Source organism: Parasteatoda tepidariorum, chromosome 11 (genome assembly GCF_982258835.1).
Source record: "Parasteatoda tepidariorum strain Cologne lab strain chromosome 11, Ptep-v5.0, whole genome shotgun sequence".
NCBI classification, from domain to species: domain Eukaryota; kingdom Metazoa; phylum Arthropoda; class Arachnida; order Araneae; family Theridiidae; genus Parasteatoda; species Parasteatoda tepidariorum.
This window is the reverse complement of record NC_141765.1, coordinates 81,948,831-81,961,588: the sequence shown is the minus strand read 5'-3', so window position 1 is coordinate 81,961,588 and position 12,758 is coordinate 81,948,831. Positions and strand designations below refer to the sequence as shown.

At 27.3% G+C, this 12,758-nt stretch overlaps 1 protein-coding gene across 1 annotated transcript in view; it reads right to left on the bottom strand.

The window, feature by feature from the left end:
* Positions 1-699: 699 nt before the first annotated feature.
* Positions 700-12,758, bottom strand: part of Pdcd4 (Programmed cell death 4) — a 36,428-nt gene continuing 24,369 nt past the window's right edge. The window contains exons 8-10 of the mRNA XM_021147611.4: positions 5,088-5,198; positions 4,625-4,764; positions 700-2,064 (exon numbers count right to left, since the gene is read on the bottom strand). Of these exons, the coding sequence (XP_021003270.1) occupies positions 2,010-2,064; positions 4,625-4,764; positions 5,088-5,198 (306 nt within the window). The 3' untranslated portion in view covers positions 700-2,009. The remainder of the gene's footprint in view (positions 2,065-4,624; positions 4,765-5,087; positions 5,199-12,758) is intronic.

Genomic DNA, 12,758 nt, shown 5'->3' with positions numbered 1-12,758 from the left:
AAAAATGTTTCGCAAACAATAGACATGTACCATAATGATCCTCTAAGAAATACTGGAATAATTGCTGTCTTTTAAAATTGTCAATACTTTGTACTGTTTTTTGCTTGATAAGGATTTTAGAAACATGATGCAGCATATATGATCTTCTCTCTAAGTTAAAAATCATCCAGTATTCAGAATTTGTCATATTTCTTCTTTCTTTTGTTGCACATTTTCATGAATATTAATCTTCGCAAGCAGATTTCACTTCATGGCTTTGGGCAATCAAGTCAAGTTTATGTATCTTTTTTTTCTTTAAGTGGAGTGAGTGTTCTATTTTTTCTTTTTCTAATGATACCTTTTTTTGCATATTGAATACCACTTTGTTTACTAAATTACTTTTCTTGATACAGCTTTCTTTCGTAAGAATAATGTCAAGTAGCTCACAAACATTACTAAACACGAAAAAATTTATAAAATTTGATGTCTTATTTTGCTTAGGATGACAGTATATGAGGGGGGATTGGGGGAAAAGCCAAAAGTTCTAGTTTCTAAAATTCTCAAAATTAAACATTTTTGACCAAATTGTTTAAAATGATTGAGCAGTGGTAGTTATTATAGTGCAGTAATCACTTATTAAGAATGATGCATTCAGTATGCTGAATTGATATGTTTTTAATAAGGACAAAAAGGAAAAAAAAAGCACTTAATTCAAATAAATTTTGGTTGCTTCAAAGTTTTATTACTTAAAATAATTATTACTTTAATTTTATTAATAATTATTAATTCAATGTTTACAAAATATTTTAACAGATCTTTATTAAACAAGCTAATTCAATTCAATATATTTTATTAAAATTCATAATTAGGTTTAAGACTTTTTAAATAAATTATTTATAGTAGAGCATCGATAATTTTGAAATGAAAATATAATGGATATGTTGCTGAACAATTTTATACAAGAGTAATCTTTAGTAGTTTCTCCGACTGCTATTTAACAAAAATCTGTGATTATTGAATTGCTAATTAAGATTAATTATTATAAATCAACTGAAAAGAAAATGGCATATGTTGAAATTGCAAAGCTCTATTCCATTGTTAAAATTTCCTAGAAACAAATTATGAATTCAGATTTTTTTTTTCCCATCATATTTTTCAAGTTTCAAAAAATGCTGAAACAAGAAAGATGTAGGTAAAATCAGATGTCAGAAACATTTGTAGAGAACTTTTTAACTTGATTGGCAGTTTTAGAATTATTAAGTTTTACTGCTATCAATCTAAAAAAGTAACTAGTAGACATACATTTAGAAGTGGAAAAGATTTGTGCGAAACAACTGAATGATAAAATGAATAAAACGAAACTGAATGACTAAAATTATAGGAAAAATAATAAAAAACCCCCAACTTTTTTCTACAATTTTTGCATTGAACAAAACAATGCAAATGCACAAATGGGGGGGGGGGATATAATTATAATATTTTTGTTGTAGGTAAACAAAAATTTAAGGGAAAGAATTTATTTATTTCAATAGAATATAAAATATACGATTAAGCTAAAAATGATCTTGAGGGAGCAAAACTTAAAATATCAAAACAAAAGACCAAATAGGAACAAAATGGATTTGAGGGGTAAAAAGGAAAGCCCTATTTAAGGAAAACTTAATTTTTACCTAAAATAAAGATAAAAAATAAACTAATATACTCAGTGTTTCGACAGAAACTTACATAATCAATTGAAGTGATATTTTTTCTGGCAGTTAAAAATATAACAATCTTTTATTACATATAAGTACATATATAATAACAGTCATCTCACCAAAGGAAGAAAAAACATAGATTGTAGTATGATTTACAAAAAATAAAATATTTCCATTCAATTAATGGAATTTCAACTTTAGAATGGAAAACAATAATACTTGTAGTCTTTTAAAAAAACAAAACTAAAAAAACATAGATTTTGAAGTTCATTCCTCATTTATGATTTAGAATATTTTGAAAAGAAAAACATTGCACACAATGTAAAAGGCATTTCAATGCGTCTTTACCAGTCCTCCATCTCCTTCAGATACAAAGCGTTTGCGTCCTCTGAAACAATATCAAGCATTAGCAACAATATCAAACAATTAATGTAAGATTACAAAGTTTTTTAAAAAAAGACTGTACAAATCTTATGGAAAATAATTTTCTGTCAAATTGGTTGAAAATTGAATATGTTGCAGTTCATAACAATCTAAGAAAAATCGCATTGACATTAAATCCAAAAATGGATATAGTTTCCCAAATACAGAATATCAAGTACAAGAGATAGGCAACAGTCAGTGAAGTGAAAGATGTTTGAAGTGTGCAGCATTAGCTTAGGTGAATGCAAAGTAATGCTAGATACTCATTTTAGCTTTGGAAATTCTGATGTGCTACTAGCTGTTAATTAATTAATCTTACTTTCAATGCTTATTTAAAAGTTAATTTTTAACTATTTTTTTCAATATCCATGGTTAAAGCTTATGTCATTACAGAATTACTATTTGTGGTTTGAGGCTTTGTACCTCGGTAACTATAAATTTCTGGACTATGTGTCAATGAGTACTTGTGAACAGAATGATTTGAACAAAACATAATAAATCTTTAGTCAATTTAACAGAGAATTAATTTCCATAAGACTTGTGCGGGTCCTTTAACAAGTCATTTTGGTGTTTCAAGGTTACATGGACCATTGAGATTATCTCAAAAATGCAACAAAAAATATTAAAATAACAAGCAATTACCACCAATTTTAAAGATAAAAGAATTTGTTTCAGTTTTCTGAATTCAAGAAAGCACTGTGTCATGGATATTTACAGTTAAAAAAGTTTTAATAAGAAAAAAAAATTAAAAAGAATTTAATATCATTAATTGTTGTAAATTAAAGTTATACTGAATTTCTTTAAAATATATTATTTATTGGAAATGCATACAACTTAATTATCAATATTACAGATGAAAAAAATCAATCTAAAAACAATCACAATATTTTTAGTAATTCCATCGAATGTTTAAAAAAACAGACATAAGACCCAATTACAAGGAAAAAAAAAATAAAATTATAATTTTCATGTCACACAAAAACTTTGAGAATCAATGATATAGGGAAAAAAAAAAAAAGGTTTGTTGTGGGTGTTAAAGTAACATGAAATGCTATGTTAAACAAAAGAAAATTAAAATCCCTGTGAAAGTTCGTTGTTTCACAGCATACAATGAACTGTGCTAAGTTATATTAATTTTCTGCTTAATTCTAAAATTTTTTTGTTGAGACTTCTAATTTCTTTAAAAATCTTTATTATCCAAACACATGAATTTTAAATAGCGCATTGCAGCAATTAGTTTTGACACGCTCAGTTTTCCTTGATTCCATCTTAAATCCATGTGGTGTTATTGATTGTATTATCAGCAGTTCTTACCATGGATTTTAAAATCAGAATGTTTTATTACTATATTAGTCTGCCTGGTGAATTTTGAATAACACTGTGCAACAAATTTGAAAGTTTTTTCAAAAATTCCTTTGGATGAAAATATGTGATTTTGTATAAACATAGGGTGCTTTATTCATTCATGCATCAAAATGGCCCATCACATATCACTTTTGTATCAGAAAAGTTGCCCAACTTTTAGTGAGTTCGCTCCCTAATACACTTTTTCTTGCACCTTGTTTATCTCACTTCCTAATACACTTTCTCTAGTATCTATCTCGCTTCCTATTTTACCTAAAGCTTCAAAACTTTGGGTAGATACATAAGGCTTTTGTTGCCAGACTGGCGGCAATACCCTGTAAATACACTACAAGAAAGCACAATCCTGCTTTTGAACTACATATAAAGGGTTTAGACATCAATACTTTAGCTGAATAATCCATCAATCTTATGTTAGGACCAGTGGTGTTAAACATACTCCATGACTGGCATATAAGCGAAAATAATACAAAGAGGACAGATAACAGTAGCCCTGAATAGAATTCTTCAAATTCAGTTGATTCATGCAGGAATAGTGTAACCTCAAAAGATCAGTAATTGTTAACATTTGAAAACTACTTTAGTTACAAAATAGTGTTTTAGAGCATTGTTTAAGCAAAACAAAAAGAAAATTTTATTATTGCATGATACTTGTGGAACAAAATATTTTATTTTTAAACCTGATTAAAAATAAAAAAAATCTTCCTTATGAATTAGTACATCCTTATGAAATAAGACCCAGTTATTAGAATAAACAATAAACACAAAAATAATTTTGGCCAAGCCTACTGGAATAAGAGCTATGGGTCAACCCAACCTCAGGCCTACAAAGAGATTTTGCCATCCTGAGAGCAATTGGATGACCATGGTCAACAAAAGATTGGTATGGAAGAAAATTCTTTTAGAAGGCTAGGGCACTCTATGGGCAGTCATACCACTGAAGAAGAAAAAATTAATAATTCTATCTTTATTCACACATTGCACAATTTTAAGCATTCAACATTAAACTACACACTAAATTACAATACTAATTTTTGTAGATTGTCAAAACTTCAGAATTTCCTTCTTTATAGATACTCATTACATTAAATAATATATTATTTAAAATAAAGATTAGGCTAAGAAAAATAATTCTATCATATGTATACAGAAAAAATAGTTACCGAGAAGGCATCTTCTTAACAACATCATCCAACAGAAATCCAGCAGCATGGCAACTATTCACAAATTTTTCTAACACAGTATATGCTGGAGGGACATCAATAACAATATCTGGCATTTCACCATATACACGAAGAAAGCCCTAGATAATAAATATTGATTTTCATTTACAAAATGTCATAAATTCAGAAAAAATTTTTTAATGTTTCTTTTTTTTTAATTATAACATTTAAAGAAAAACATTTGATAAGAACATGAAACATTTATTAAAAATTACTCATATAAAGAAATGAAAGTAAAGTATATCACAAGTGTCAGTTGTTGTAATGGAGGTTAGAGCTCCATAATTTTGTAATCAACATTATTTTTTGTCCACTGTACAACATTGTAGATGAGGTAAAAAGCAACAAACACATTAAAGTATAGAATTTTAATAAGTTTAACAGTAAAAATCAAAAAAATTACCCTTGTCATTTGATCAGGAGTAACTATCATGCTGGATGCTAAAACTTGGAAGAGTTTACACATTAAATCCATTGAACTATCTCGCATATCTTCAATCACCATTATTAGGGCCTGAAAATGAAACAAAATTTTATCATGAAAAAAAGATACCTAATTAAAGAAAAACATCTGATGAATGGTATTTTCATAAATCATGGATGCTATAAGCAGAAAGATGAGAAGGTAAAAAGTGTTGTAGGTTACATAAATTGTTGTAACTTGTAACCAGGGTTTGTGATTATTTGATTTAAATCGGATTTTTTTTATTTTTATTTAAATACACTGTAAGAACTTTGATTTATGTTTAAAAATCGTTATGAATGCTTAATCAAAATTAAATTAATATTAAAAATATATTATAACAATATTTCAGAAGCTCTAACTACCTAAAACAATTTTTCATTATAAATACATACCTTTGAATGCATAGCAACCATTTTGAAATAAATGCAGGATTGAAATTTAAAGACTATATGAAATAGAGAATTTAAAACCTATTTTTGGCATATTAGGGTAATTTCTTTTTAAGATAACCTCAAGCTTTAGAGATATACATTTTGCACCAAAAAAATATAATGTAGATTTTAATTCCATGCATTTTCAATCAAAAGGTAGAATTTTAATAAAAATTATTTGTATTTTTTTTGTAAAAAAAATTCATGTTTTATTAATTACTTTCTACAGCTATGGAAGTCTATATTAAGATTGCATTAAATGTTTACTTTAATCTGTGCTTTCAATCAAAAGATTTTTAAAAATGTAATTTCAAATGTGTTGGAATTTAACACACACCAAGAAAGAAAGTAATTTTGTGAACTAAAATTAATTAATGCATTATTTAAAATAAATTTTAAAACTAAGAAAAGAAAATAATATAATTATCAATAATTTAAAACACTGTTATTTAACTTTTTAAATCAATATATAATATTTAAAAAAAATCAGTTGATTTAAATCAACAAACCCTGCTTGTAACTACAGTTAAACAAAATAATTCATATTCAGTCCTAGCAGCAAAAGCATAAAAATGTATAGGATTTTTTAAATAATGTATACTGGTAGAATCTGCTAATTGCGACAGCTAGAAAACCAGGGAGGTCCGGGGAAGAGGGATTGAGGTTTAGGCCGAAGGTAGGAAGATCAGAGTAGTTCCTGCAGGGAAGGATACTTGCGGACGAACACAACCGATAACCACGGCTAGGAGCGAACAGTCAGCTCTTCAATATTTAAGGAGTGGATATTTTGACATTGTGGTTGTTGCAGCGTCCGAGACCTCGTCTCTCCCTGGTGATGCCCACTTTCAAGAGGAGATGCTGCTATCGACAGTTTAAGTTTTAATCATTCTTAATAACTACTTTTAAAATGTTTCTATGGATAATTATTTTTGGAGTTTGTTTGTTGATGGATTATTAAATTTCTAATTAAAGAATGATGTTCCAGTGCAATAGTGTTTTATTTGACATCTTCCACTAAACAACATATACATATATGACAACCTTTTAAGTGACTGGTCCCAAATCAAGTTACGAAACGTAACATACATGAAAATGCAATTTTAAGTAATTGTGTAAATTAGCTCTAGCTCTATTTAACTTATGAACAAAGAAGAACATTTTAAAGTTATTATATTTTGAATAATACCAAAACTTTAAAGTAATTTTTTTTTGCATTTATATCTCTTAAAAAAGCAGGTTTTCACTGCCAAGAAGTAGTGAATTCAATATCTGTAAACATTACAAGCTATTGATACAAAAATAAATAAATAAAAAATCACATTATTTATTACTAATTATAAACTAAATCACTTACAATTACTTTTATACTAAATCACACTATTTATCACTAATTTATTTTGAGTCACATATATCTTATTTTGAATATTTTGTTTATCAACTAAATAAACAGATATTGAAATTAGAATATGGCTTTATAAAAATAAGAAAAACTTGGACATATGAACATGGTTACTTCAAACCAGGCTTTTATTGAAAAGAAGTAACCAATATAAACTCAGACATAGAACACAAACAAAGTTTATGGTATAAAAGAACACATTTGATAATAATTATTAATTTTAAGTCACATATATTTTCAATCATATCATCTTATCTTGAATATTCTTTTTAATCATTCATATTATAAGTTATTAGAAATAAAACAGGGTTTAATCAAAATAAGTATCGTTTAGACAAAGTTTTAACCAAGGATTTTATTAAAAAGAAGTAGCCAATTAAAATTCTTTTATTTAGAGCACAAAGTTTTTACTAAGAAAAGCTATTGGATTAAAAAATAGATTAAAAACCATCATCATTACTCTAGTATTTAAAATAAGTATTTTCAATGCGTTCAGTATGTGTGTAAATTAATTAGTCATTGAAGCCCATCAGAACCTAAAAATTAGACGAAAATGATGAGTTTTTATGAGGATGTTTATTTAAAAATTGACTTAAAAATACCAAAATCAGAACTTTATGTGAAGAAAATATATAGGACAAGACACTGTTTTTTTAAAATATAGGATACTTTAGGACATAAAAAAAAAAGGAAAAGTAGATAAAATATGAAGTCTGAATATTGTTTATACATTATGACGTTGCTGAAATAAATTTGAGCTCAAAAAATTGAGGTTGCGCATTTTATCTGGCATATCTTAAAATAACCACCAAACTTTGGTTCAAAATTTCCTTAAATCACGTAGCATCCAAGACTTGTAACTGAAATGAAAAAGTATTATTTCTTAAATGAATATTACAACATTTTGAACATTAATTAGTAAAACTTATTTATGTTCAAAATTTAAAACTTAATTAGATAGATATTATTGAGAAGAATTTTTCATAAATTAGATTAGTCCAGTATTTTATGCATAAAATAGCTTTTATTTTAACACTTTTATGTTTTTAAAAAAGCTACAAATTTCATAATCAAGTAGTTTCAATCCTTAAAGAATAATTAAAATTTTAAATACCAACTTCACTAACACACATTACACTAAAAGTTTAATGCATGGGTGAAAGTGGTCAATTAGTACCAAGACTGAAAATTTTTGTAAGAATTTTTTTTTCTTAATTTGCAGTTAAAAAGGTTATTGGAAACATTTTCGAAGAATTATCACGTTCGATTTATTTTAAACAAGATATTCTCTACATACATCTAAAGAATCTTAATTATATATGTTTAATAGCATAAAATTTAATGAGCTTTTATATTCTTGATAAAATAACTGTTTACATCTAAATATGAAACAGTTAAGATAACTACTCTACAAAAAATGTTTGAATTTAACTTTAACATATAATTACCAATGAATAATTATACCTTTCAGTAAGTTTAACTTCAAAATTATTTTTAAAATAACAATATATTAGACCAAAATGTTAATTTCAATGCGTAATTAAGACAACAAAAGAATTTTAAATATTGAAATTCCCTACAAATTGACATTTTTTTTATTTAAAAAAATTACGAACATTAAAAAATATTTACAAAGTAATATGAGTATTAAATTAAAATAAAAACACTTAACATGATTTTTTTATATATTTACAGTTAATATAATTGGGAACACCAAGGTTCAACAAAAATAGTACAAATTACAAAATGATCTAGTTGCAATAAAAATCAATTATTAATATTTTTCAATAAATAATTTTATAAAAGATACTTCATAGAACTTAAGAATCTTAATTATATATGTTTAATAGCATAAAATTTAATGAGCTTATATATTCTTGATAAAATAACTGTTTACATCTAAATAAAATAACTGTTTACATCTAAATATGAAACAGTTAAGATAACTACTCTACAAAAAATGTTTGAATTTAACTTTAACATATAATTACTTTGATTGAATTTTAATTTAGAAACATTAAATAATCTCACAAAGTATAATTACCAATGAATAATTATACCTTTCAGTAAGTTTAACTTCAAAATTATTTTTAAAATAACAATATATTAGACCAAAATGTTAATTTCAATGCGTAATTAAGACAACAACAAAAGAATTTTAAATATTGAAATTCCCTACAAATTGACATTTTTTTTATTTAAAAAAATTACGAACATTAAAAAATATTTACAAAGTAATATGAGTATTAAATTAAAATAAAAACACTTAACATGATTTTTTTTATATATTTACAGTTAATATAATTGGGAACACCAAGGTTCAACAAAAATAGTACAAATTACAAAATGATCTAGTTGCAATAAAAATCAATTATTAATATTTTTCAATAAATAATTTTATAAAAGATACTTCATAGAACATTAACATATACACTTTCTAATGAGTTACAGTTATTTCATAGTAATAATAATTTTGGTAATTCTAAACTTCTAAAGACATTCTTCTAAAAACATTAAGTAGTGTCAATTTGCATCATTAATAATCATTTAAAAAATTTCATTAAGCAATATAAAAATTTTCTAACTTAATGTACTTCTATACTGAAAATATTTTTTTACATATTTACAATTAATGAAACTGTAGGCACCAACCATAAAAATAATCTAATTGCAATAAAAATAAAACTCAGGCAGTAGTAATATACTGAATATTATTAAATTCAAAAATATTTACCAACAAATAATAAAGTATATCTCATTACACTTTCCATAATAGGTTGCAGTTCTATTAAAGAAACAATATTTTTGGAAATTATTCAAAATTTACTAACCATTATTTCGAAGTACAATAACAAACTTCCTTCTAAATATTAAGAATTAAAAATACTGATTTTTTTAAATTTGAAAATGAAATTTATGAATACTAAAAAAATAAGTAACAAGAACATTCATACTTAATATAATTAAATTGTTTTCATCATAACAAAACACATTAAAAAATGATTATCTACACTACTTTCACATATCTCTTATAAAATCTCATCTTAAGTAAATAACAGATATAAATGAAAAATGGACAAATAAACAGTATTTCACACTAAAAAAGTTACCAAAACATAATTGACAAAAAAAAAAATTTTAAATCATTTTTTAGAAAAAAAACTAGTGATTTTGCTAGTTTTTAAAACTTTCTTAGGAGGTAAATTTTTTGGACTACTTGGTGCACTTCTTTTTAAGTTGTCAGAAACATTCTCATTAATTGGTGCAGGATCTAAGTCCTTGTTAGCTGTTAAAGGCTCTAAGTCCTTGTTAGCTGTTAAAGGCTCTAAGTCCATGTTAGCTGTTAAAGGCTCTAAGTCCTTGTTGGTTGTTAAAGGCTCTAAGTCCTTGTCATTTGAAGAAGGAACATTTGAAGGTTCTTCTTTACCAGAAGAATGCATGACCTTTTTATCTCCACCTCTCTCTTTAGTGTTCCCTGCACAGATTTTTGAAACTCGTTTCCGAGTAAAATTTGAAACTCGCTTACTTTTTTTTTCAACTAAAAAATCTTTATAAGATTTGTAAGCATTGTGAACATATTTTCTCATTAAAGGATTTGGCTTTAAATCAACTGATGATATTTGTCTTCTTCTTAAGTTATACTTAATTATTGACACTGCTTCATAATTTTCAGTTGTCAAAACTGACCTATCATCAGTCACAATATCATCCATGATATTAAAAGTCCCTTCTACAAGGGGCCCTGAAAAAATTGACAATAAGGCTTTCACCAATAGAGAAAGTAGGGAAAATCTTGGTTCACCTTCACTGTTTTTCAACTCAAAAATATGCGCCCACCAATCACTATCGATTCTAGTTATCTTTGATTTTTCAAGTTTATCAACATCATTGTCAATTGCATACCTCCGCACTTCTTCAAGAAACTATGGATTTTTTTCTTTTGGGATAACATTAGAAAGGGCTTCAGCTAATTTGCTGAAAGCAATAAAGGTTGATCCTCGTCTTCTGACTGCAGGGTTTAAACAAGATAAATAGAGAAGTGTTTTATTTTTGAGGGGAAGATTATGCAACAAATAGATACTAGAGGCTACAAACGCCTCTCTTAGTTTCGTATAAAATTCCTTCAAATAAGTTGGTTTCAGGTCATTCCTCATCAGATGAGCAAAATTCCCAACATCTAAGTATTTGTCCTTTCTTTGTTTGGAAATGTCCTTCACATCAAGTTCAAGAAGTTTTTGAACACTTTCTCTGGGAATGTGCTCTGGTTCCATGAACATTGAAAGGAATTCTTTACAAAGAAAAAACACTTCCTCGTGGACTAAATGCATATTCGGAACTTCACTTTGAAATTTCTTTGTAAAAGAATTGAATTTAATGAGAATCCCCCGGTAAAATCTGATCAAAAACAAGTACTTCTCTCTCTGATTAAATAGCACAATTAAAATAGCATCTTTTCGTTTCTGACCAGCAGCTGAACTTTTTTGTTTTCCAATGGTAACCATTAATTTACTGATCTCTCCTTTTTGCACCTCAGAAACATCTCTAGAAGTGTAAAGAGACTCCTCATATGATGAATTTTTTTCCCGCTCTTCCTGTGCTAAAAAGGAACTATAAAAAAGAAAAAGAGCATCATCTAAGAGACAAGTCTCTCACAAACTTGAAAGAGGTGGAGGAATCTTGTAGGAATCAATCTAATGACATTCCTCGCAACATCGAAATTTAGAAGACATTGCAATTCAAAAAAATATGATTTCAGTTTGGGAGAATCTTGGATATCATAATAAATATTACTGCATACATTTTCAATATAATTGTCAAAATGACTGCAAAATTGCTTAGCAGCATTATTGACTATGTGCACAATATCCCCATGAATATCCAATAGGAATATATTTTCTTTCCTCATCAAAGTTTCAAAACCTTTGACTGATCCTCGCATGGTTGAACAATTGTCAACCAAGCAGCTTATGATCTGCTGGGGAGAGAGACCATTTTCTTTTATCAAACCAAGGACCTTATCAAAAATATTTTTTGATGTGGCTATATTTTCTTTTTTAGAACCTAAAAAATCAGTCACAACAATTTTTTGACTGTCGTCAAAATATCGCAACAAAACATTAATAATTTTGTCCGAAGCATTATTAGTAGCTTCATCCACATTGATGGAAAAAAATTTTCCCTTCAATTCAGCTGCTAACTCTGCGCGCATGCATTTTGCAGTTCCGTGCGTAGTTATATAAGTTGCAGCAGTTCTAGACATAGATAGGTTTTTAAGAGCTACCTTGTCTGCAGATAAACATTTGCCCAACTCAATTAATTTCGGAGCAATTGCAAAAGGCAAGCAATTTTCACTAATAAATGCCGTGACAATTGCTTTTTGATCGGCAATTCTGTCAGCCAACGATAACGGAGCGATCACTGCAGACGTCCCAGGCAATGTTTGCGTCAATTCCTGGCTAGCAAATCGATTTATGTGATCTTTGTCTTGGCTGTGTTTCGTGAGCACTTTTTCCCCGTTGTTTGCATACTTGAGTTTTTTCGAACAAATAACACAATAGCAACATCCGGCTTCTTGAATCTTCCGACACCATTCGGCAAAAGGGCGGTCTTTAGAATCCTTATCCTGCAACCACTCCCATCTCCATTTATTTTTTACTGATTTATCATCGAAATCATTTCCAACCTTAACATAGGAATCAGAATTCATCTTAAAAAATTCGTTAGAATAAACAACTGTTTCTCTGAAACGCGTGGTGAAATAAAATGTAAACACAATCA